At 51.2% G+C, this 27,151-nt stretch overlaps 1 protein-coding gene across 1 annotated transcript in view; it reads right to left on the bottom strand.

Moving 5' to 3' along the window:
* CDH23 (cadherin-related 23) overlaps window positions 1-27,151 on the bottom strand; it is a 409,549-nt gene that overhangs the window by 366,983 nt on the left and 15,415 nt on the right. Inside the window, exon 3 of the mRNA XM_010852241.1 lies at window positions 24,438-24,515. Within this exon, the coding sequence (XP_010850543.1) occupies window positions 24,438-24,515 (78 nt within the window). The remainder of the gene's footprint in view (window positions 1-24,437; window positions 24,516-27,151) is intronic.

Genomic DNA, 27,151 nt, shown 5'->3' with positions numbered 1-27,151 from the left:
CTCCCCTCCCCCTGCCATGATCCTCAAATGTGTTCACACGTGGCTGTGAAGCGCCAGGGAGGCCAGGGGAAGACAGAGAGGCAGAGGACACTCCTGGGCAGCTCCTGAGGATTGTACCGTGCGCCCAAGGGCCAAGCCGGGTAAAGCACCTCTCTGGCTTCCCAGAAGTGATGGCTTGGGGATGCTGAGGGGAAGAGAGAGCTATGTCTGATTCAGGTAAAGTGGCCCCACTCCAAGGGTGCATAGCTCAGACCAGCCTCTGATCTTGAGCCCCATTTGAGAAATGGGAGCTGCCCTGAGAGGGGCCTGGAGGGGAAATAAATCCCTGCTCCAGTCTTCCTAGTGAGAGCCAGAGGTCAACATCTATCCACTCAGCAAGTATTTACCCAGAACCTCTGAGGATTGGAGGTTGTCTGTCAAACAGACATGCTGAGAGGGCACTAAGAGACTGACCAGGCTGATGGACCCATTTTACAGATAGGAAAACTGAGGCTCACACATGCGATATAAGTATCCAAGTCCATTCATTCATTCGTTTGACAATTACTGGCACCACGCTGGGAGCTTAGCCTGTCAGTCAGGGTTCTTGCCCCACTGGCTGCTCAGAGGAAAATCCAGCACTGGGCACAGAGTGGGGCGCAAGGATGCATAAAGAAGAGGCAAGATGTAAGCATACGGATCCTTGAACTACACTGGGAGTGTCAACAGCAATGATTCACAGCTGATGCAATGATTCATCTCACCTCTACAATGACCCTAGGAGTAATGGACTAGTGCCCACTGCCCTGAAGAGGAAGCTGAGGCACAGGCCTCAGGGCTGCTATTTGTCAGAACCTGTGGCCCACTCTCTGATGACCAGGCTCTACTATCTCCCAGGAATAGGCAATCTGACAATCACTGTCATAGACAAATTTTTAATTCACTACCAACATTTTTCCAGTGAGGACAAGGCTCTCTAAGAGAGGAAAGGGTTCCGTGGGCTAAGGCAGTCTCTGAAGGCTTCCTGGAGGAGGTGGCAAAGGTATGAGAATGAAGCCAGAGCCTTCCTAATAGGAAGTCTCCCAGACTGGGGGCCAGCAGGCACACACTCTGATCTATCCCTGAAGGACTTGCCTACGAGTCCCACCGGAGGACTCCCTGGAGATGGGGACCACTGGGCCTTCATCAGCAGAACAAGATGGCTGGGTCGGCCAGGCAGTGCAGGCTGTACTGGCAGCTGGTGCCTCCGTGCTGCGGTGAGAGGGTGGGGGAGGCAACGGGTGCCAGCATCCTGAACCTGGCACGTGAGTGGCGCCGTTCCTGGGTTATAGATGAGCTAAATTAGCTGTGACGCTCATTAGCGGCAGCTCCTAATTAGTGAAAATTAATATTGGCTTTGATAAAGACATTGGCGCCAGCTCTCCAAGGCGCAAGCATTATCGACCTTGTCGGCAGGGCTAACGAGTGGGTAAGTGGAGGCGACAGGGTGTCTGGGAGTGGGCAACAGGTCACTGGGGAGGAAGTACAGGGCTCTCTGGTGCACTGACCCTCAGCAGCTCTCAGCCCTAGGGGCAGGGGCATGAATCTTCCCTCCCAGGGAAGGGACCTGACCTCCTAGCAGTCCTTCTGCAAGAACCTATCCCCATACCACAGATGCTGTGGGATCCCCAAGCAGACCAGTCCCAGTGATGGCTAGCACCTATAATAACTTCCTTCAATACTGTTTGGCTATTATGTGCTCCAGGCTGTACATTAAATGTCTTCACATGTATTTAATGCTCCCCAAATCCCTGGAAATAAATACTTTCATTAGCTCCATTTTACAGAATAGGAAAACTGAGGCTCAGGGAAGCTGAGTATCCTACCCTGGGATAAATGGGTAGCAGGACTAGACCCAGGCAGTCTGACTCCAGAGCCACGCTCATGGTCTCTGTATTATGCTACCCCTCCCCTTGACCCCATCCCTGAAAAAACCTCCTGAAGGCTGCACAGCTTGCCCAGCATTTAACACTGAATCTGGCGGGTGATCAACACTTAACTTTCAAATGAACAAATGAACAAGCAAAGGGAGCTCTTAGTTCTTCCAGATGGTTTACATTTAATTACACTTTACATCTTCTTTCTCAATCTATTTGGTACTACAGAGAACCTGAATTTCAATTTGAGGCTACTTCTCCTGAAACTGCCCAGGACAGAATCCACACTCTGTATCCCAGAACACTGCCTCTGGCAGGGGTGACCCAGAAGCACCCCTTCTTCTCAGGGAGTGACTGGAAACCTGAAGGCCTGGGCTCATCCAGGTCCTAGCTATGTTATTGCCAAGTGACCAGTCCTGGGCCTTGTCCCTCGGGAGGTGACTAGGCAGATGTGACTTCCCTTCACCCAGACCCTGCTCCCAGCTGTGGTAATGAGGGGAAGTAACAGATACATCTATTTTTAATCCAAATAAAGGGAAAAATGTTTGCCACCATGGAGTTTATAAAAATAACAATACATTACTCGGGCATTAATAACAATAAAGATGTCAAACTGTCAGATAAGAAGTTAATCTCATTTGAGCACAATTAAAGATGCTATTATCCCACCACCTGGGGCTACTTTGGCTTTTACCACTCAGCAGGCTTCATGGATAAAGGGGCCAGGCCAAGAGCGCGGGAGGTGCTGGAGCTGCCTGCCTGCTCAACCCATCACTCAGCTGCTCCCTCAGTGACCCCAGCGCAAAGGATACAGGCCCAGCTTAGCTGTGGAGTACCGGGCAGGACTTTTAGGGCCAAAGACTTTAGACAGAGCCTGCTGGGCCTGGCCTCCATGCCTGCCATTTACTGTGCCTTCCCAGGATCAGTGATACCAGGTGGGTCTTCGGTATCAGCAGAAGGGCCCCTGCCCATCTGAAAGGGTCCAGCCAAGAAGAAAGAAGCACTATCAGTGTTGAGCAGACACAGGGTCCAGTGCAGGGAATCAGTCATATGGACGGCAAAAGGAGAGCTGAGAGACCAAGAAGGGGATGGTGCAGTGACCCAGGGATCAGCAGCAGCAAGAAGCCACCACTGCCAGCTCTGCAGAGCAGGGTCAAGGGAGAAAGCGGCATTTCCAAGCCTAGGGGCTATGGCTCCTGATGGGAGCTGGAGTCACCACCCAAGCAGTGGACAGCCTTCCCCTCACTGTCCAGTCTCCTGCAAGGCCCCTCATTGGCTAAATCCAGGTAGAAGCCAGCAGACCCAGGAAAAGACAGCCCATGGGGTCAGCTCCCTGTGATTGAGGGCAGAGCTGAAGAGGCCAAGAATGGATCTGAGGAACAAGCTTAGGACTGACCCAGGGTCCTGTCCTGAAATTTAATCACCCACCATTTTCCGAGCACTGAATCCATTCCAGGCACACCTGCAGATGTGGGGCATACGAACACATATGTGGGGCATATGACATGGGTTAGAAGTCATATGGGCCCTCTAAGCAATTACTGCCTAGTGAGGGAAATAAACACATGTGCTAGCTCACTTCAGTCGTGTCTGACTCTGTGTGACCCTACAGACTGCAGCCCACCAGGCTCCTCTGTCCATGGGGATTCTCCAGGCAAGAGTACTGGAGTGGGTTGCCATGCCCTTCTCCAGGGGATCTTCCCAATCCAGAGACCAAACCTGTGTCTCTTAAGTCTCCTGCATGGGCAGGCAGGTTCTTTACCAGTAGTGCTACCTGGAAAGCCCAGTAAACATGTAAACAGTTCATTTCCACAGAAAGTGACAGGTGCAAGGCTGTATCACCAGCCAGGAGAGGCCAGAGGACAGACCCCCCGAGGCAGGAATTCCAGGAAGGCTTCCTGGAAGAGAGACGTGTGAGGTAAATGAAGACAAAGAAAGAGGAAAGGAAACTCAAGAAGCGCATCTTAGGCAGCAGAAGTGTGCAAACCAGGCACTGAAGCAGGAAGCAGCAGAGTGTTCCGCGCATGACAATGGAGGTGCCTCTGGGCTTTTTAGAGCAGCTGCAGGGCACAGCTGGGACTGTGTGTTCTGAGTTGGTGAGGCAGCTGGGCTGCAGACAGCGACCTAGGTGTCACTGGCTGTAAGTGGTCATGGGACAAGTGGAGGGGGAGATCCCATCATGGGGAGCATGTATAAGGGGTCAGAGGACATTTCCTGGGAAGCACTGCTCAGTGGAAGGAGACCAAAAAGGAGTGGTCACAAAGGCAGGAGAGGGGCAGGAGGGTGCCTGGGGAACAGTGAGGCAGGTCCCAGGAGCCGCAAGGTCAGAGAGGTGAGGTCTGAAAACTGCCCCATCGACTGGCTCTAGGGTGAGGTGTGTAAGTGCAACGTGGGGAGGAGCCATGCAGGAGGGTCAGGAACAAACGGCAGACCAACCCAGGTCAAGAGGGAGCGAATGAGTGTAGACCACCCAGCAAGAAGCCTGGCTGCATATATTTAAAACCTTGTTCTTCAAAAGACACTGCTTAAAAGGATGTACAGAGAGATACAGACTGAGTGAAAGTCTTGGCAAATCATCCATCTGATAAAAGACTCTGATCCAAAATATATAAAGAACTCTCAAAATTCAATAATAAGAAAACAACTTGTTTTCAACAATGGTCAAATGATTTGACTAGCCGCTTCAGAGTAGATATATGGTTGGCAAATCAGCACATGAGAAGCTGCTCAACACTGTTAGGAAAATGCAAATTAAAACCACAATGAGATACCACACATACCTACTAGAATGTCCAAAATTAAAACTACCTCCCATCATGGAGTTACCAGAGTCTGGAGGTGGGTGGAAAGAATGGAGTTATTGTTTAATGGGTACAGAGTTTCTGTGAGGGACAATGAAAATGTTCTGGAAAGAGTGAGATGCTTCCACAGCATTGGAAATATACTTAATGCCAGTGAATTGTACACTTAAAAATAGTTGAAATGGTAAATTTTAGGTATTATATACATATATATTTCCATAATTAAAAAAAAAAGATCCCGTGCCAAGTGCTGGCAAGTATAGTGAGTGGAACAGCTGAATAGGACTGTGACTGGTACAACCATTCTGAAAAACAGTTTAGCAGCTTCTTAAGAAGTTAAATGTACACTTAAGACTCAGCCATTCCACTCCTAGATATTCCACCCCCCCCAAAAATAAAAGCATATGTCCATATAACGTACCTGAGTTTTATGGCAGTCTTATTTGGAATAGCCAAACACTGGAAACAACCCCAATGTTCATCAACAGGTGAATGAATAAACAAAGTGTGGTCTCTCTCTGTTTGGAATACAACTTGACAACAAAGATGGATATGCTGTGACGTAGCAACAATATGAATGGGTCTCAAAATAATGGTGCTGAGTGAAAGCAGATAGACAAAAAAAGTACATACAGTATTAGTCTATTTGCATAAAGTTCTGGAAAAAGCAAACTAATCCACAGAGACAGAAGGTAGGTCAGTGGTTATCTGGGGAGGGAGGGTAGGAGGGGTAGAAGGAAGGATTACAAAGAGGCACAAGAAGACTTTTGGAAGGTGATGGATAAGCTTAGTATCCTGACTGTGGTAACGGTTTTCAGGGTATACATATATCTCAAAAAGAATCAATTACACACTTTGAATGTATATAACAACACAACATTTTTCATATGTTGATTATGTCTCAATAATGCTGTAGGTAAGGCAATGGCAGCCCACTCCAGTACTCTTGCCTGGAAAATCCCATGGACGGGGATCCTGGTAGGCTGCAGTCCATGGGGTTGCTAAGAGTCAGACACGACTGAGCGACTTCACTTTTACTTTTCACTTTCATGCATTGGAGGAGGAAATGGCAACCCACTCCAGTGTTCCTGCCTGGAGAATCCCAGGGATGGGGGAGCCTGGGGGGCTGCCGTCTATGGGGTTGCACAGAGCTGGACACGACTGAAGCGACTTAGCAGCAAGTTCTTTTTTTAAAGGAGCTTGAATGGGAAAGGAAGGAAAGTTGGTGGAGGGAGCTTCAGGGTCCAGAAGGGCTGTGTTTTAGGATGGAAGGGATGTGAGCCCTGCTTTGGAGCTCTTGTGGAGCAAGGGAACTGCTGAGCCTTCCTGAGGTCCACAGAGAGGAAGCCTAGGAGAAAGACAAGCCCTGAGAGCCAGCATGAGGAGGACACCATCTAGAAGGCAGAGGGGGAAGCAGGCGAAGGCTGTGGGGGGAGGAGTTCTGGGAGGGGCGAGGAGCGGAGGAGGAGTGGCTCATGTCTGTCCCATCCCTTTGCACCTGCGGTTTCCTCTGTCTGAGAGCTGACCCAAGTGCCTGTGCTGCACACTGAACCCCTGATATATATTTGCTCCTTGAATCCTTAGGAAAGACCAGGGAACACCCTGGTTCTAGCGAATCAGGGGCAATCACAGAGATGACCTGGAGACTTGGGGTCTGTCTGACTGCAATCCCAGGACCCCTCCTGAGGGTGAGACTCTCTCCTGTGCCCACCCCATCCTCTCAGCTTGCCCCTCGTTACTACCATGTCCAGCCTGGGTGGCCATGGTCAGCTGAGAAGCATCTGACCCTCCTACCCCAGCAGAATCCCCAGGAAGACGGGGTTGTTGGACCTGCTGAGCTGCTCCAGCACCCGTGGGTGCTCAGGAGACATGGTGGAGCAGGGTAGAGGGGACTCATGAAAGGACTCTTGAAGGCGTGCATCAGCGGTTCTCAGAGTGTGCGCCCCAGAGCAGCAGCAGCAGCATCACCTGGAAGCGGTGAGAAATGCAAATTCCTGGCCCTACCCCCGACCTCTGAATCAGAAACTAAGGGGTCAGGACCCAGCAATTTGTTCTAGCAAGCCTTCTAGAGGATTCTGAGGCTCACCAAAGTCCAAGAACCAGTGGTGTACATTATCCACCCACAGAATGCTCTAATTCAAGTTCACACTTAGGTTTGTCAGCTGTAACTCGCTGAAATTAGATGGCTGATCCCATCCCAGCAACCGTGATCCTGGGGATCCTCTCCTTGGTCTCCAAAGGAGCTCGCTCAGCCATCCTGCCCTATGGCAGCCCCTCCTCACCCTCCTCCCACCATCCCCCACAAAGGAAAAAGAGCCAACGTGCTTCAAATAATCACAACCTCAGAGAGCGTGCAGTCCCACAAGGGCGACCCTTGTTGCTCTTCCCCAGATTCTGACTTCAAAATAAACAGCAGCCACCAAGGTGGACCGTGACCCCGTGGGTGTGTGAGCACAAACACACGCACACACACACCACACTCTGTCTCGTCCGTGGCCAAAGGCCAGGGTGCCGAGCCGGCTCTTCTGAGACATTACCTTCTGAACATCCTATTCCTCCCACACTCAGGAGGAAAATTATGACTTTCTCAGGGAGCAGTTTTTTTTTTTTCCCTGTGTTTTTTCCTCTCCCCTCGTTCGGCGCACGGCACTAATTTATGACTATTTTCCCAAGTCACTGAAGTAAGAGGGTAATGGCTTTCAGCTGCTTGCTTTCTCTCACCTGTCACTCACTGCTGGCTACCTGACAGGACTGCAGACAGTGTTCCAATCACAGGGGCTGTTTTCCTTCCCCAGGAAGCAAAGAATTCATAGTGGCCGTGGGGAGAGTTATTTCATTCCTGGACGGAGCAACGTCAGGTAAACAGCTGTAAAAATTCATAACCAGCAGGGCTGCCTCTGGTCTCCAGGGCCCCAGCTCTGAGCTGGCCTGGCTGGGATTGGGGAGCTGGGTGGCACTCGATGACTCAGACCCCCTGGTTTCTATCACCCCATCAACTCCAGCCTCCTGACCTTGAGTAGGTCACATTGTCTCTCTGTCCCTGAAGCTTTCCAGCTATCACCTGGAGAGAAAGTTCTTTGTCCTCAGGGTCAGGCATGGAGAACGGGGGTGAAGAGACCAGGCATGCCCTCAGAGGGCCACCTGTCCGCAGCTAAGTGGCCAGGGGCAGGATGCTGAGGCTTAGTTGCTCATTTGAAGATCAGAGAGACTTTGTGCCAGCGTCGTCCAACCAAACGTGCAGGGCAAACGGAAACATGATCTGTGTTGCCCCAGACACAGCCACTCCACAGGTGTGGCGGCTGAACACTTGAAACACGGGGAAAGAGAGACTGAGTTCTGCATTTTCATCTCATTGGAATTAATGTGCACTTAAGTAGTCACGTGTGGCCAGCAGCCAGTGCATTTCAGACAATGCAGCATTATACTTTTCCACGGGCTTCAAGTGTCTCGCACTGACAGGAACGGAGATATGAGTATAGTGCCCTCATCCTCGGTGGCTGTGAGGATTGAATGAGATGATGCACAGAAAGCCTCGTCACCTAGTTGGCTCTCCGTAAATGGCAGCTCTGGTTAACTCTATGGGACAGGGTCGGATGGACGGGGGAAGTGTCTAGTTATAACAGCTCTTTAAGTGACTTGCTTTTCAGCCATTTGTTTCCAGTTGACCTAGTAGGGAGGTCTAGCTGCCGCCAGTGAGGGGGCACATGGGGCACGAGGCCAGGGTCAGCAGTCAGGGAGACGGAAAGGGTCCACGAGAGGCCCTGCTATCTGGCACGACCACCCGCTCTGCGCCCTCCATTCCCAACCCCGATTCCTCATTCAGCATCACCAGAAATGTAAAGGTGCGCCATTCACCCAGGCTCTGGACAGTGAGGCTGCGTGGAATTGCTTCTGGGTGAGACAAGTCCTCATCACAGATAACTGGTGGGTTTTAGAAGATTCTCTTCCCTGGAGCCAGAGCAACAGGAGATACAGCAGGACTGGCTGGGGAAATGACTATTTGACAGTCTTCTAAAACCAGGCAGTCAGGGATTCACAGTCTGCCCTGGATTTCAGTCTGGACTCCACTGTTTACTAGTTCAGGGAGCAGGGCATCTTGTTTTTTCCCTCTGAGCTTCAGTTTCCTCATCTGTCACACAGAGACTTAAAGACCCTCCTGACAAGTTATCATAAAGATTTGATGCAACAATGTGTACAAAGTGCTTCCTAGGTGCTCAGTAAATAAAAGCTGTTATTACTATTGTCATTACTATTATTGGGAGGTAGCAGAACACACTGGTTAACAAGCCAGTTGTTGGAGCAGGACCACCCAAGTTCAAATCCTGGCTCCACCCCCACTCACCAGCTATATGATCTTGGGCAAGTCACTAAAACCATTTGCCTCAGTTTCTCCATCTATAAAATGGAAAAGATAGTAACCCTTCCTCACTTTAAAGGAGCTTACAGCAGCTACTGACACAAAAAGTACTACACGTGTTGCTGAAACTAGATATTCTAATGAGGCCTCCAAAGATAGCGTGGTGGGTGGACAACATCTGTATGTTCCTCATAAGGAAGCAGCCAATGTAAGAAATTCCAGCAGGCCTGGGAACTGACATGTTGATGGCAGGACACTGCCCTGGGTGAAGCAAAAGGGCAGAGAATGATAAACAGCAGAACTTCAACAAAACAGATCAGTTCCAACAAGAAGATGTTTTGACCTCAAGGGGCCTGGCTCTCAGACACCCTGAGGTCTTTACACCCACTGATACTTTGTCATGAGAGAGTCAACGTCCTGATTTATGGATGAGAAAACTCTGGCCAGAGAGCCAGCCAGTAAGAGAATGCTAATCCCCTCCACCATCCGTCCAGCCTCCCCTGTCACTCACTCACCTCTTCTAAAGCCCAGACGGGAGACCGAGGGATAGAGGAGGGGGAGGGTGACCCTGTCCTCAGCCCTCATTATTCTTTTAATGGCATCGATGGCACAGAAAGTAACTGGGAAGGAAAAGACAACACTTCCTGCCAACCGGGTGTGCGCAGGCTGGGATTAACGAGCCTTGATGGTGTGCCAGGCGCGGTGCTGGGCATTTGTCACAAGTCCTATGTCACAACTCATATGTCATCTCACCAAATGAGGGTTCCAGGCTGGAGCAGGGACAAGCACCCAGGCTCCCAGGCAGCCTGTCTTCTCAATGTGGCCCCTGGTCTAATTTCAGAATGCAGTTTCATAACTGCCACTTCTCAAATAAACTCAGATTTATTTATATATTTGGAGCTAAAAGGCAGTGCAACTTTTCTCATTGACATGTTTCTAGTCAGTAAAGTAGGTAATTTAAGCTGTAAAAATATTCATTCTCCTCCCCTACCTTCAACCATGGCACTCAATGAAGCTATTTTTATTTTGAAAGTGTTAGTCATTCAGTTGCATCCGACTCTTTGTGACCACATGGACTGTAGCCCACCAGGCTTCTCTGTCCATGGAATTTTCCAGGCAAGAATACTGGAGTGAGTTGCCATTTTCTTCTCCAGGGGAATCTTCCCCACCCAGGGATCAAACTTGGGTCTCCTGCATTGCAGGCAGACTCTTCACCAACTGAGCCAAAGAAATGCAGCTGGGGAACATTTTAATTTTCCTAAGTTGACCTTCAGGCAAAAAAGGAAGCATTCTCCCTTGGATCTGAGGCCTGCTAAGTTTGAAGGTCCCACCCAGAGGAGCAGGCACCATAGGCCCACTCCCCACACATGTTTTCTGGTTTCCTGTCTGGAGAGTGAGGGCAGGCACTGAACCAGGCTCAGGGGCACCTCAGAATGTCAGCATCTGATCAGCTTTTTTTTTTTTTTTCTTTTTGAAAGCATCTGTACAGGCAGGGGTAGATCCCCAGGTGGGACAGGAATGACCATCCCTGCCACTGCACACCCAGTGGGGGCCAGGCCCTGTGCCCACCGCATTCATTATTTCATTCAAGAGTCAAAATAGCTCTGCGAAATGCATGGGATCAGCCCCATTTTATAGATGAGAAAAACTGAGGCTCCCAGGGCTGGAAGGATCTACCTGAGGCCTCAGCATGGGCAGGGGCAAAGTCCGGCCTCAGAGCTCCCTCCATACCTCACAGACTATCACACCACGTTGGGAGTGCATAGCCAGGCGTTGGTGATGGATGGCCAGGCTGTTGACGGCGAGGCCGGCAGCTTCATCACTTCAGAAGCCACCCCACCCTCCCTGACAGACCCTCAAACACACCCTGCCCCCAAGCCAGCTCCACATTTTCTTGGGCAGGACTCATTCCCAAGCAGGTGGGAGCACCTGAGAAGGAAGCAGTTTCCTGCTCCTTAATTGACTGTAAATTGCTCCAGAGCTTTTAATGAAGGCCGTCAGGAGTAATTATGCCCACTGCTGCGCGGCTACTCTGTGTAAACACAAAAGGCGGGGGCTGAGGGCATCTCACTATCTCATCTCGGCTCTTCTGTGCCTCCCCTCCCTTGCAGACCCCCTCCTGTTTCACACATCTGTCACCTGATGAGGAGCCACAGCTGAGGTGTAGAAAACACTGGTGATGTCCCAGCCAAGGGACCTGCAAGATGGCCAGGCAGGCAAGAGACGGGTCCAGAGAGCCCAACACGAGGCCCATCAGGCAACCGCCACCAGGGCTGCCTGCCTGAGCAGGCCTGGATGACAGAGGACTCATGCTGGACTCCAGAGCCAATTCCAGAGGCTGGGAAGCAGCGGGGCAAGGGGAGAGGCCTCAAAGTGTGGTCCCCAGACCAGGCAGCAGCAGCAGCATCTAAGAACTTGTGGGAAAGGCGAATTATTGGGCCCCAAGCCAGACCTACTGAATCAAAAACTTAGAGGGTGTGGCCGGCAATCTGAGTTGTAACAAGTCCCCCAGGGGGTTCAGAACTATGAGAGGGAGGGAAAGATCACAAATAGCATGAGCCTGTTAGCCTCAGTTTACAAGACGGGGAAGCTGAAGTCTAAAGAGCCATGGCTTACTTGTGGGCATGGAGTGGGCACGCAACCGGGCACTGCAGCCACAAGTCCAGGCTGGGGTCAGACCAACCAGTTCAAACCCTGATACAAATATTTAAGGCACCCTTTCACTTTGGACAGGTCACTGACTTTTCCTCATCTCTAAAGTGGGAGCAGTTCAGTTCAGTGGCTCAGTCGTGTCCGACTCTTTGCGACCCCATGGACTGCAGCACACCAGGCTTCCCTGTCCATCGTCAACTCCCAGAGCTTGCTCAAACTAATGTCCATCGAGTCAGTGATGCCATCCAACCATCTCATCCTCTGTCAGGCAGAAGTGGAGGCAGAAGTGGCCCTTGTCAGCTGTCCTGAGGGTCTCGTGTATGGGAAACTGACACAGGGTCTGTAAATTGCTTTCATCCCAAGACACTGCCATCAGACTTTGAATCCCACAATGTGGCCAGGAACTGAGAAGAGGCAGGACTGAGGAAGTCATGAGGACTGTTTTAAAAGAGTCAGAATGCTGGTGCCACCCCCCACCCAGGGCACTGACTGTCATCACTCTGACCCCTGTCCCTGGGAAGCCCCCGTCCCTGCACCCTCCTGTCCCCAAGCTGCTCCTCATGTGTGGGGCGTGTCTCCCTGTTCACTTCCTCTCCTGGACGCCTGCCTCTTCCTCAGAAAAGGCATTCTGACATTTGCAGCCCAGGGAAGAATGAGCTTTCAGGCTGGGACAGACACTTAAGGCAAGAGATGGGTCACTTTGTCATTACATGGGACACTTAAGTCATCCCATGGGACGAGTGCCACTCCCTGTGCCAGGCTCCACAAGGGACATTGAAGAAGGAGGAGGCCACTGCTAGCCTCCAGTACATCCCAGTGACCCCACCAAACAGGCTTTAAGACTGGGTTCCTACTCTCAAAGAGCTCACAACGTGGTCTATTCCCTGGCTCCCCTCTGGCCAGTCCTCTAACATTGAGGGGCAGCCATGGTAGCCGATTAGGACAAACACCTGGGTGACCCGGGTGAGGTGAGCTGCCAGAGCCCCACAGGGAGCTCTGCTCCCTGGACCTTGTGCCCCTGTGTGTCAACACCAAGCAAGATGATCCCCTGAGGACATCTCCCCAACAGTTCACTGAGTCCCCAGCTACGGATCCGCTCTGATCTGCTGGGACGTCTGTCAGCCTGAAGAGGCAGTGTCCCCAGCAATGGGACTGGGGTGCCCCTAGGGGTGATAGGCTGCCAGAAATCAGTGAGATTTACCCACAGGCTCTGGGCCACTCACCTACACCCTACCTGCAATGTCTGAGGCAGTCTGGAGCCAGGGTCCCCGGGGGACCGGCAGGTGGGCACCACTGCTCGCACCGCATTCTGGGGCGACACAGGATGGATAAGGGGGGAGGGACAGTGACCTGTACCGTAACAAGGCTGGAAGCCACTTCTGGCACCCAGGTGAGCCGAGTAGGGTGCCTGGGCCCCGTCAGCCCTGCTCACCCACAAGCTGCCTCCCTGCCCGAAAGAGCTGAGTTATCCCCGGCATAGGGTTTTCTGAAGAGCTCATAAAGCAGCTGATGCGGTGAAGCAGGTTCAACATTCAATAACCCCTCCATTTCACTCGGGTCGGACGCCAGCATATTCATCTTGAATTATCCTTTTCAAAGACCAAATCAATCCTAGGAAGTGCTAGGCTGCTGTAACACACATTCCTACTGCCAAGATAGCCCAGGAACAGAGGGTCCATGGGGACACCACGGTGTGGGGATAGAAAGAGGCGGCCGAGGAACACCCTCTCCCTCACCCAAGGGCAAGAGGCAGAGGGGGAACCAGAGTTTGATGCTCTCCTCCCCTCCATCCACTGTAGTATGAGGGCAGGGTGAAGAAGCTGAAGAGAGGCCACAGATGGTGGGTGAGGACCCTGTTCTACCCCAGGGCTGGAAGGTTCTCCTCTTTGCTTACTCTGATCTGCTCAACTGCAAAGAGGGTAGAGTGTTGGTTACGGAAGGAAAAAGACCTGGGCTTGAATACAGCACACTCAATAACTTGGGTGGGTGATAATCTCTCTAAGCCTCAGTTTCTTCATCTGTAAAATGGACTGAATAACCACCTCCTTCATAGGGAGCTGTGATGATTAAATGAGCAAGGCATGAAAAGCCACTGGGCATGGCACCTGGCACATAGAAGGGTGACCACGATGGAGTAGGTGGGAAAGCCTGTCCTGAGTCTGGGGGCTGGCTACAGGAACGGGGACCTCTAGAGTAAAACAGAGAAGATTCAGGGGCAGGTCTTGGTCTTCAGACCCCAAGCAACATCATGTGCAAAGGAACAGGCTGACTGCGGGGAGCTCTGGGCAAAGCAGGAATGATAAAGCATGGGGAAGAGGCAGAAGGTCCACGAGCAAGAGGGTGTGCCCACTACCCAGTGAGATGGGGCATCGCCCGCTGCTGCAAGGGTCCACCCTGTGCTTGCACTACCTGCTGGCTGACAGCTATATACCAAGAGCATTCCTGGCCAGGCTGGGAGGTGGGACCAGGCACCTCTGGGCCTTTCCCACCTACAAAGTGAAAATGTCCTTGGAAGAGCAACACATAAATCACACCAAATCTTTTATGTGTTGAGCACAGTAGGGTTGGGCCACTTAGCGTATCATTCTCATCCTCAAGTTGCTTCTATCCTAGTTGGGAAAAGCGCGAGTCAATGACAACAATATAGTTAGCATATATTAGTGCCAAGTACAGTTCTCAAGGTCTGAAGTTGACTTATTTAACCCTATGAGTACATACTATGTGATCATCGTCCCTGTTTTCCAACCAGGTAAACTGAGGCATAGAAAGTTTTTTTTTTTTTTTTTAAGTAGCTAGTTCATACAGTCCATACTTGCTCAAGATTCAGTGGAGGGCTTCTTGGAAGAGGAGGCACTTCACGACAAATATCTCAATAAAAACAAAGCCTGCTATGTTTGTGGCAATTTAGTTTTCAAAGCTCTTTCATAAAGATCCCTGTGAAGTCAGCTGGGCAAGTTGATCGGCCTCATTTTCAGACGAGGAAAAAGAGACTCAGAGAGGCTAAGGGACTTGCATACGGTTACAGAGATAACAGGTGGTACAGTTGAAATTAGAACCCAGGCCTTGTGCCACCTCCCAGTGCTTGGTGCCCTGTGCCCAGATCGGGGAGAGGAGGAGGGAGATGGCACCCAGGCAAGGGGACCTTCAGGGAGATCCTTGCATCAAAGGACAACTTTCCTGAGTGTCCAAACACAGGTCCAGGGCTGACACGGAGACTTGATCTATTCCGGGCCAAGCTGTAGTTGGACAGTCAGGCTCACAGGTCCCCTGAGCCATGTAAAGAATAGTCAGGGTGAGGGGAGTGATGACAAGTTCAAAGTCAGCTCTGCCTGCCACCGTCTCCCCAACCAGCTGGAGGATTTTCAGCTCCTGTAAATCATACCTTCAGCTGGTTCCCAGAGAGCCCAAGTGTTCCCGGCTGGCTGCAAGCTCAGCACAATCTCACCCAATGACACAGCTGAGCCAGGCTCATCTGCCAGCCCCCCACCCCCCTAAAGGGGGTGCCTGCTGCCTGGCCACCAGCACAGCTGTTCGAAGCCCCCACCTCCTTCACTGCTGATCATGGGAAAGGCCGTGGGCCCGGGAGCTAGCAACCTGGTTAATCTAACACTCTCATCTGTTTCCCCAGTTGTTTCTCAGCAATATTTTCAACTCTGCACAGTAGGTCCAGCAAGCACTAGCATAGTCCAAGTAGCTGGCAAAGTGAGGCCCAGACAGGGAAATCGACTTGCCCAAGCTCACACAGCTGCACGGGAGCAGAGCCCAGCCAGGAACCCAGGCTTCTGCCCCAGTCCTGGGCCTGCACTCGAAGGCAGAGCTGTGCTGGCCACTTTCCCCTCTCTGGGAACAACTAACTGCCCCTCCTCCCAGCTCCTTCCCGTGTGCAATCATTGATCACCGAGACCCTTTCCTGGGTGACAAACTGAGCAAAGACCCTCAAAACTCCTGAGAGGTAGCAGAGGAGGGTAGTAAGAGTGTGGATGTTGAAGACTCAACTCTTGGGATTCAAATCCCGAGGGAGCTTGGGCAGCTTGACCGATTCGAGTCTGTAACAGGGGGATCATGATAGAGCAGACTTCCCATCATTGCTGTAAGGATTCAGTGAGATCATGCAAGTAATCTAACTATTAAAATGCAGGTACTAGTTGGTCACTACTATTATGTTTATTTTTAACCACAGCAACCTACTTCTGCCACCCAGGACACAACACAAGTTGCTTGCCCCATGGTGGGCTGACCTGGTCCGTGGCCTTCTGAAATGCCACTCCTGGGGCTTCTGCCTGTACACCCAGTCACTCAATGCTGCCTCCACTATGAATCTCCCCGTCTCCAAGCCCAGAATGAAGTCCTTCCTCCCCTCAAGCATTAGCAGCACCCTGGAGCTCACAGTTCCCACTTGCCTGCGGTGGACTGGACATTTACCACAACATCCTCTTCTCAGCTCCAAACGGGGGCTCCTTAAAAGCAATGACCCACACACAGAGTCCCCAAGTTGTGGTTAAGCGCACAGGCTTTGGGGTCAGGCAGCACTGGGTTCAAGCTCAATTTCCGCCCTATATAAGCTGTGTGACCCAGTGCAAATTACTAACCCTCTCTGAGCCCTCTGCCTTCTCATCTGTAAAGTAGGGATTATAAGGCCCACTTTCTTGGTCTGCTACAAGGATTCAATGAAGCAATGCGTATGAAGAGCTTACCTAGACACAGAGTAAGTGTGTAATTAAAGATAGTTGCCATTTTCCCGGTTATCCTTCATGTGTGTCCCACACTGCCACCAAGCACAGCTGGCACAGGTGCGCAGTGCAGACCATTAACGCCGGCCTGCACGACAGGTGGCACATCATCGTTACCATTAGTGATATTACGGCTGCACCCAAAACACTCACCCCATCCCCACTCGTGCCAAGAGGGAGTCCATGGCTGGGTATGCCACAGGCTCCAGATGTGCCCGGGCAGGGGCCTCTAAGGAGTGGCTACAGTCCAGAACCCCCAAAGGACACCATTCTGCCCTATAACCCCTTTGAGGGCCGATGCTGACCTGAGGAGTGGCAGAAAGGAAGCAGGGCCACAGCGGCATCCAGGCCCTTCCGGATCCTGTGAGTCATGCACACCTCCCAGAAGGAAGCATGAAAGCCCTGCTCTGTGAAGGCACCACTGAGCCAGGGCCCCGGACTGGCTTGTCCAGCACCTGCTCACCTGGACAGATACTACATCACCTCTTTCCTCCAGAACCTCATCTAGTACCAACAGCCTTAGGGAGCAGCTGGGCTCCCCTCCCTAAGCACTCCAGCCTCGGACTGCGGCAGCTTTGAGGCACCTGGACTCCTTTTCTCTAAAATCAAGTCCCAAGCTCACAGCCCACCAACCCAGGCCCCTTCTTCCCTAGGCCCAGACGTACCCCGTGCCTGCATGGGCAGAGGCCCCTTAAATCCTTTGCAGCTGGTGTAAGAAGTTAGGGCAGGAATTCAATAGTAACTCTCTGAGGCCCTTGGGCCAGCTCCCTACTTGGGCCTCAGTTTCCCTATCTGTAAAGTCGGAGTGATTGACTAGTGATTATCAAATTGTCCCACAGGAGGCCCTAGTTGTTCATTGCTGGTCGTCTGAGGATTCTCAGGTGAGGGATAAAATCGAAGGTTAGGAATACAGGCTGTTAGTGCTGTCTACCTCTGACCTTAACTTCAACCACAGATTGTGATTTCTCCTTAACACATTACTGTCTCAGCCATTCTAATTTTTTTTTTTTTTTGTATTGTTCTTAGCTACTGAGCTACATTGCCTCTGTGCAAGTCGCCAGCAGAAAAGCACAAACCATGCTCGGAGCACACACCTCGCTGATGCCTTGGACCGCCCCCCACCCACTGGATTCCTCACATCCACGTCCCTCTAACCCTTCAATTCCTGTAGCTTTGCCACCATCCCCTGCCAAGGAACTGCTTTGGGAGACAATGACCTCCTCTTCTCTGTGTCCTAAGGAACACTCTGGTTAAGGAAACAATCCTTCTCACCTTGTGGCTCTCCATCCTCTCCCAAGAGATGATTTCTTCCCTTTACTTAGACAGAGGGAGAGGGGCACAGAGAGGGATAAAGCCCCTCCCAGGATACCAGGTACAAAGAGAGTTGCAGAAAAGCCCCTCCCAGATCCCCCTCTTGCCCGCCCACTTTGCGTCTGCTCCAACCTCATGCCTGATGTCCTGCCATCCCTGCCCCACATCTCCCACTCCGAGCCGGTGCGGGCTGCCCCCGCAGGGAGCTGTCTGCGTGCATGCAGGCACACAGCTCCTCCGTCTACTGAGACCGCGGACGCGGGTCAGCCCACCTGAAAATTGCTCTCGCTGGGTCCAGACAAAACAGCTGGGCATTGATGGAGTTTGCAGAGAAATTAATCAGTGCCGACTGGCAGCAGTGCCAGGCGCTGCCTGGGCCCAATCCATCCTAATGAATCCCGAGCTCCTGCCTTAATGGCTCCTGACAAGACTAATTTAGTCGTGTAGGTGATTAGCGTGGGCATTATCACCTGAATTGTGGCTCAGGACGCTCTGGAGGTCTGAGAGGTGGGGGGGAGGTCTGCCTGGGGAAGTTGGCTCCGTGTGCGCCAACCTTGGCAACACATGGAGGGACTGGAGCCAACAGGAGGGGAATCGGCAAGACATTCACATCCACTCACCCTTCCATCCTTCCTTCATCCCTCTACTCATCCGACCAGCATCTTTTAAGGCCCACTTTACACAAAGCACTGTGCTTGGCACTGAGGACATGTGCCAGGACACTCAGCTTGCTCTCGGCTGTACAGTGGACACGATGACACCTCTCTGAGACTCACTGTGAGGTCGACAGGAGCCCACGTTTCAAATGCTCAACAGAGGCCGTGGCTGGAGGCTGGCAGTCAATAAACGCTAGCTAATAGTATTGTTCTACAATCTTACATTATACATAAATACCAAAATGATAATGAATTGCAATGTCGATATTAATTAAGGTCATAAGCAAAAACGAACCACCAATGGGGAGTTACCACAAATAACCCTGATAGGACGTTGCTAAGAGCTTTCATAGAGTCAAATTCAAAGCAAACAGAGGGCGAGGGGTGGGGGAGCTACGGCCCCTCCCAGGCAGGTGACATCTGAGCTACATCTCAAAAGATAGCAGGAATCCATCAGGCAGGGAAGGGGAAAAGGTGCTCCCTGCTGAAGGAACAGCGTGGGCGAGGGTGTAGTGATGAGACGGAGGTGAGAGGTCTGGGTGCTGAGCAGGTTCCCATGACTGGGGAGCAGGTATAGAACGGTATGTGACGGGCTATGATAAAGAGTTCTCACTCCTTTCTCTGGGCACTTGGGAGGCTTTAAGCTGGGACTATTTAGAATTGGGATAGGATGAGTGACCCTGGGACCCAGCCCTGAGGAACACTGCCCCCTCCAGGACCTGAAGAATGAGGATTGGGTGCCAGCCAAAGTAGATGGACTAGATGCCCTCCATCCCCCTCAGAATCCTAAATCAGCTTGGTGCCTCCAAGCCAGGTGTCACGGGCTGCTTCTGTGTCCATCCCTGGAGGCCAGCCAGAGCTCAGTGCCCTGAGGGTCCCTAGAAAATATGTCACATACAGGCCCGGCAGGCAGCTGGGGTAATAAACACACGACCCCTGGCACAGTGTGGGCTTTGCCATTCACATGTGCAGGCACAAACAGCACCTGTGCCATCTGGGGAGCACGCTCTCCTGGGCCCTCTCACTGGCAGCCATCCTTGTCGTCACCCACACCTCGTTCCCAACACCTTTGGGGGTGCAGGGTTGCCTGGCCTGAGACTTTAGGTGGATAGCAAGCAGGCATGGAGCCAGCCCTAGTCCCTGCCTTGGAAGGTCCCCCCACCCCTGCCACTCACAAACTCCAGACTTCACTCCTGCCCCAAGGCACCTGGAGCCCTGGGCATGAGCCAGGCACAGGGGTGGGCTCAGGGGACACGGAGATGCCAGGCACCTGGAAGGATTCACAGGGCAACACGGGAGACAGAGGAGGAGCTGAGTAACAGCTCTGCAACTAGACTAGCAGAGGAGAAAGCAAAGGAAGCGGCACTTGAACCCTGCCTGGGGAAATCCAGGAAGGCCCCACAGAGGCAGCGGCATCTGAATCAACTCGACTGACCAACAGAGGTCCATCACGTTCCAGGCAAAAAGGAGCAGCAACTGCAAAGGGCAAAAGGTGGGAACTCACCTTTCGTGCTCAAGGAACTGCAAGGAAACTGATGTGGTTGGAGTGGATGAGTCACTCCATTGGGGTGGGGGTGGGGAATAGACTGAGAAGGCACAGCTAGAGGTCATGCCCTGGAAGAGATAAACTTCACTGCGGAAAGGCCACAAGGCCTGAGGATTAGGTCGGCTTTAGCCACGGGGAGGTGGTTGGTGATCTCAACACAAGCAAAACTGGTGGAGTGGATTGGGGAGGGCAATCAGAGACAGCAAGCAACCTTGCACCCTGTCCCTCATTCTAAAGGTGCCACACAGCCATTGCTGCTGACAGCCAGGGCCAAGGTGTGGGCAATGCCAAGCAGCCCTACCATTACGTGCTTGCTGTGCCCTTGCTCTGCCCCGCCCAGGCCAGGCTCTGCTGTCAGTGACTGAGGTTCACGTCTGGAGAGGACATGCAAGGATAAGGAAACCCTGGATGTTAACAGGCCAGGGGAAGGCAGAGCTGCTTGATGACTTCATCTGGCTGCTGTCTTTTTCTGCTGGGAGATGGTCTACAAAAGTAGATCACACAGAGGGAATTGGAAGCTAAGATAGGAGGAGACAGAGACGGAACGAGCAGCCGGTGCACGGGATTTCAGACGGCCAGGCTGTGCCCTCCCATTCCACTCCCGAGTACAGGGCCGCTCGCCTGTGGTCGGAAATTGAGGCAAGAGCATAAAGAATAGAAATGCTCAGAAGGTTTGAGGTGAATGAAAGTCCTAATCTCTAGCCCAGGAGATTACAGAAACTACATCCTGACAGAGCCTGTAACCAAACTCTACCTTCCTTCCATTCTTAAAAGGAATTTAAAAACAAAACGCTCAGGACACTGCCTGGAACACTCAATAAACACTGTCATTATAATAATATATATTATACATGTATCTTTTATATCATAGTTATCAATATTATTCTGTAAATTTCCAGTGGTCAGAATTAGGCTCAGTGGGTAGGAGTTCCAGGGACAGGTTTCATAGTAATATTACAAAGACTTTTGCATTCCCAGAACTGTCTCCAAGAACAGAAATGAGCAGCCTGATAAGACCCTGAGTTCCCCATCACTGGGGGTCCAGGCAGAAGCCAGATATTGTGTCCCAGATTACCTTCCCAGCTGGAAGTTTGGTCTGCCCACAGCTCTGACCGCCTCCTCTGGTAAGCTGACTAATTTGGGCTCTGGTTCTAGCCACTGGCACTAGCCACCCCACCGGACTCAGCTCATTTGCATGCTTGTCTGTCCCCGCTACAAACTGGTGGCTGGGGGGACAGTAAACCAGTCATCCTTGGGCCATACGTTAAGTCCTCCTTTCTGTAAGAACAAAGCATTCCAGGCACGGAGGCTTTCGAGTTAACAACAGGGTATGTACACATGCCAATGATCCAGAGGGGAAACTATTCCATCCCATTTTACAGTTCGGAGCACCAAGATTCAGAGAGCAAAGGGCAGTGAGAGCCAAGCCCCAAAGTCAATTCTCTAGGCCTCCTCATTCCACACAGCAGGCAAAGGGCCAGTCCCCTGACAAGCTGTTTCAACCCTTACCCTCACTCTGGCCTCTGCTGGTCAGAGGCCCGCATCCTGGCACGTTCACATGACTTCACACCCACTGAGTGGCCCAGGGCAAGTAGGTGACAGCACTCATTGGAGGTTTCCAGGGCTGTGCTATCGGAGGGCCCAGAGATACAATACCCTGGGCTGGCAGGATTGCCCAGGCCAAAGCTCACTGGGGCCCACCTTCCCAGTGCCTTCTCATTGGCGAGATGGGGAGACAGAGGCTGAGAGAGGGATGGCACTGTGCCCAATGCCACACTGCAAGGAATAGAAACTGGGTGCCTGACTTTCAGGGTAGAACTGCGCTGTGCCATCCTCATGTAAAAAGAAGCAAGGAGGCCAGGACAGTGCAGGCCAGCTCAGCACTGGCCCCTGTCCAGAGAGAGCAGCAGAACTGTCTTCCAGCTCACTGAGTCCTCTCTGACTCCTGCAGGCTCCCAGAGCCGGGGATCAATCCCCACTGCATCAGATGGACACCCCTGCTGTGACTGCCACAATGGGCTGCGTCCTAGGAGTTATTCCTGGAGGCTAACCAATGTCAGCATCTCCAGAAGACAGTCAAGAGCTGGGGCTAAAGGTAACTGGAGCAGGGCCTGCTGGTGTGTTCACTGGGGGCACCCCACCCGCCTCCCTGCAGCACAGGCCTCAGAGAACCCCCCACTCGGGGCTGAGCGGGGCAGTGCAGGCCACAAGCACTCCTCACCTGAGGGGGCTTTCCTCTGCGTCAGCAGCCCCAACTAGTGAGTGGCTGGCCACAGCTCTGCCTCAGGGACCTCACCTGTCCCAGATATATTTCTTCCACCCTGAAGGACTCTCCAGGAGGATAAGGTTCAAGCAGACACTTAAAAAACCAGCCACAGGAAACATCATGTGAAGAAATGGAAAGGACACTTTCGGGACTTGGCTCAAGCGCCATCACCTCCCCCAAACTTCTCCTGCTTCTCCCTGCCCCCAGGGGCATGACCCTCCCCCTTCAATCCCCACTGGGTCTTAACCAGACAACCAGCGCAGCTGCTACCACCCAAGACTCTGGTTTCTTTATCCCTCTGTCAAATTCCTCTCTGAATTCACAGCACTCGGGCCCGGCACAGGGGGCACCCCGTCTGTATCTGATGAATTGATGAATGAACTGAAAAAAGTAGAGGCCCTAATGGTGATAAACACTGCCAACATTCATCATTCACAGATCCAAGTGTACTGGGCCTCTGCACTGCTGGCTCCACGCCAGCCCCGCACCGGGTCTGGGGAGGAGCCATGAAGAGTCCAGGAGCCCTCAAACAACACCCCTGACCCAACTCAGCACGGTCCCCAAAAGACTGCCAGCCATGCTTTCCACCCCGCAGAAGGTGCTCTAAGCCTCTGGGAGAACATTCCAGAGAAGCAATCTGCCTCACTCTGGGATAACACTTCAAACACCACATCCCCGATCACCAACCCCCAAATCCAGCCTCACAACACTGCTGTGTGGGCCTGCTAACCATCAAAAGAGAGGCTACTTTCTACACAATGGCCCCCACAGCCCTAGAAACAGAGCATCACCGGGCCATGGCGACAAGCCCCACAATAGTCAGAAACACACCCGCCGTGCCCGGCACCCATCCACAAAGAAAGGAAGACTGGGAGGGAAGGCCTCTGCAGCAGGCTGCTTGTATGTCCCTGCACACGGCAGGGTGAGGCTGGGGCCCACTAAGGCTCTCCTCTTCAAGCAGAGATTTTCTTTGAAGAATTTTGCATTTAGTTTGGTTTTACATATATGAAAGAGTGCTTTAAATGACCCATTAGTTAAATATCTTCAGAGCCCTCCCCTCTCCAAGCCATCCTGCTTCACTTTCAAGTACAAGTGACGCTCCTGAAAGATGCACCATGCTGGCCTGCTATGTACACTGCTCCTGGTACACAGCTCCACTCTGATACCCACAAAGCAGGCAGATCTGACGGTAAGAAGCCCCAGGGTACAAGCGCTTTCTCTAAAACAGACAAGAATGAAGGGACGCAAGAGGGAGTGTTGGTGAATGTGACATGGAGTGGTTTTCCTCTGTGCTCGCAGGCTTCCTTGGTGGCTCAGATGGTAAAGAATCTGCCTCAGTACAGGAGACCTGGATTCAATCCCTGGATGGGGAGGATCCCCTGGAGAAGGGAGTGGTGACCCACTCCAGTATTCTTGCCTGAAGAATTCCATGGACAGAGGAACCTGGCTGGCTACAGTCCATGCGGTCACAAAGAGTCAAACATGACTGAGTGACTCACACACACACACACACACACACACACACACACAACCAGTGCTGTCCCATCAGCTCAGCTTCAAGATGGGTTTGATCAATTCAACCCCATTTATTGAGAAGCTTTGGGATCCCTAGAGCTAAGCTAAGGCCATGGGGCTACATCTGCCGACCTCCAGCTGCAGGTAAAGGAGCCTGGCCCTCCGGAAGGGCTCATGAGGACAGACCTGGGTGATGAGGTGAGTCAAGTTGGGGCAGGTGGGAGGTGGTGAGGGGCACGGACCAAGATGCTTATGATCACTTCCTAAACCGTTTTTTTTTTTTTTTTAAATGACAAAAAAAACAGGCATATCCAGTACAGAGAAAACTCAGTAATCACAGAAAAGTACAAAAGGCTGCAAATCAAATTATAAGAGCTTCCATCTTCAAATTTTCATGAGGAAGAGGAACAAGCCATTTTGTAGGACAAAATTAACGTAGAAGTGAAAGTCAAGCAACTTGGGCTCAATATGATAAAATCTTTGATACTGAGACCTCCTCTCTTTTTAGAATGGGCCAACACAAGAAGCAGTGAGTGCCCCGTCCCTGGAGGCAACCAAGAAGAAACCACATGAACACCCATCGTCACCATGGCAGAGGTTCCAATCGCAGGGGGATGATCATCTCCATGTCTAATATCTCTTTCACTTGTGGGAAAGGAGGCCACCCCACACCACCCAGCATGCCCACCAGCCCTTGTGCCAACTCACCCACAGGCGTATCCTCACTGATCAGCAGGTATGTGTCAAAGAAGTGGTTGGTGAAGAAGGGCAGTCGGTTCACCTGGCCTGGAAGTTAGAGAAGATCATCAGTCAAGTACCCTCATGCCAATTCTATACGTTCTGCAAGGGGTACAGAGTGGGGGCTACAGTCGGCACTGAGCCTGCATCTAGTGCCATGGCCCCTGGTAGCTCACTGCTCTGCCCCAAAGCCAACCAGGAGCAACTACGAGGCAGGCAGAAGGCTGTGAGGTCATTTGGTCAGCCAGGCCACCAGCCACGTGTAGCTATTGAGCCTGGGTACACATCGGGATGTGGTGAAATGTAAAATACACACAGGTTTTTGAAGACCTTGTATGGAAACTGAAAGTCACTCAGTCGTGTCCGACTCTTTGAGACCCTATGGACTATACAGTCCATGGAATTCTCCAGGCCAGAATACTGGAGTGGGTAGCCTTTACCTTCTCCAGGGGATCTTCCCAACCCAGGGATCAAACCCAGGTCTCCCACATTGCAGGCAGATTCTTTACCAGCTGAGCCAGAAGGGAAGCCCAAGAATACTGGAGTGGGTAGCCTATTCCTTCTCCAGAGGATCATCCTGACCCAGGAATTGAACTGGGGTCTCCTTCATTGCAGGCAGATTCTTTACCAACTGAGCTATTAGGGAAGCCCTGTATGGAAAAGTGAGTACAAAATATCTCATTCGTCTTTTATATTGATTATGTGTGGAAATGATAATACTGTAGTTATACTGGATTATGTAAAATACATTATTAAAATGAGTTGCACCTGTTTCTTTTCTAATGCAATTCCTGGAAAATTTAAGACCACACTTGTGGCTCACATTGTATTTGTACTGGGCAGCCCAGCTATACACAGAATGGGAGCTAGGTAAAGAAAAGAGCTGTCTACTTTGTTAACCACTGCAACTCTGGTGCCCAGAATTTGGCTTAGCACAGAGCTTCAAAACTCCTTGGAATTTTTCAGAGCAACAGGAATGTCTTTTGTTATTCATAAGGAGTTCCTTTGACCACATCTAAGTTTATGCAATACTTTGGCCACCTGATATGAAGAAATGACTCATTAGAAAAGACTCTGATGCTGGGAAAGATTCAAGACAGGAGGAGAAATGGACGACAGAGGATGAGAAGGTTGAATGGCATCACCGACTCGATGGACATGAGTTTATACAAGCTCCGGGAGCTGGTGATGGAGAGGGAAGCCTGGTGTGCTGCAGTCCATGGGGTCGCAGAGTTGGACACAGCTGAGCAACTGAACTGAAAGTTTATGCACATGAAGTGACTTTTTAAATTAAAAAATGCTGTGTTAATTTCTGGTGAAAGAAAAGTAATTCAGTTCTTTTCATGTTCTTTTCCACTGTATAGTTTATTATAAGATATTGAATATAGTTCCCTGTGATGTATGGTGGAACCTTCTTGTCTATTTATTTTATATATAGTGCTTTGGATCTGCTAATTCCAAATTCCTAATTTATCCCTCCCCCTACCTTTCCCCTCTGGTAACCATGAGCTTGTCTTTTGTGTCTGTGGGTCTGTTTCTGTTTTGTAAATAAGTTCAGCTGTGTCATATTTTAGATTCCATGTATAAGTAGTATCGCTGGTAATTTGTCTTTGTCTGACTTACTTCACTTAGTATGATAAACTCGGATTGTATCCATGTAACTGCAAATGGCATTATTGCATTCATTTTACGGCTGAGTAGTATTCCACTGTATATATGCACCACATCTTCTTTATCCAGTCCTCTGTTGATGGACATTTAGGTTGCTTCCATGTCTTGGCTATTGTAAATAATGCTGCTGTAAACACTGGGATGCATGTATCTTTTTGAATTAGAGTTTTCTCCAGATATATGCCCAGGAGTGGGAATGCCGGATCATATGGTAACTATTTTTAGTTTTTTAAGGAACCTCCATTCTGTTCTCCATAGAGGTTGCACCAATTTACATTTCCACCAATAAGATAGGAGGGTTCCCTTTTCCCAGTGAGGTGATTTAGAATGGAGCCGCTACAGAAAACCTCAGGATGGGGCCAATCACTGAAGACCAAGTGATTTGATGGGAACTTTCAGTCCATCCCCAACCTTAGGGAGGGAAGGATGGGAGGCTGGAGATTTCCAAGATTTGATGAGCTTCCAGGTTGGTGAACACACCCATGTGCTGGAAGGATGATGCTCCTAGAGAAACACGGAAGCTCCAGCTGACCCCAGGCCCTGCCGCCCCACACATAGATCTCATCCCATGCACCTCTTCCATCTGGCTGTTCCCGAGCTGGACGCTTTATGCTTTATATTCAACCAGTAAATGTAATAAGTGAACTATTTTCCTGAGTTCTGTGAGTCATTCTAGCTAACTGAACCTGAGAAGGGCTAGTGGGAAGCCCTGATTTATAGCTGGTTGGTCAGAAGTACCGGTGGCCTGGGACTCACCACTAGCATCTAAAGTGCAGCTGAACCCCTAAATCTGTGGACTCGGACCCTAATTCCAGGTATTTAGCATCAGGATTGAACTGAATTGTTGGACACATGGTCGGTGTCTGGAGAGTGAGAGAACTGGTTGTTGGTATTGAAAAACACCCCAGTAGGCAAGTGAGGGCACTTCCCCCTCTGACCCCGTCAGCTGGGGGTGGGGGGTTGGCCCGTCTCAATGGGGCCGGCATTGTATAGCGCACACGTTAGCGGCTTTT

The sequence above is a fragment of the Bison bison genome, unplaced genomic scaffold (genome assembly GCF_000754665.1).
Source record: "Bison bison bison isolate TAMUID 2011002044 unplaced genomic scaffold, Bison_UMD1.0 scf7180017864309, whole genome shotgun sequence".
In the NCBI taxonomy this organism is placed as follows: Eukaryota; Metazoa; Chordata; class Mammalia; order Artiodactyla; family Bovidae; genus Bison; species Bison bison.
The sequence above is the reverse complement of the archived record's forward strand: the minus strand, read 5'-3'. Positions and strand labels throughout refer to the sequence as shown.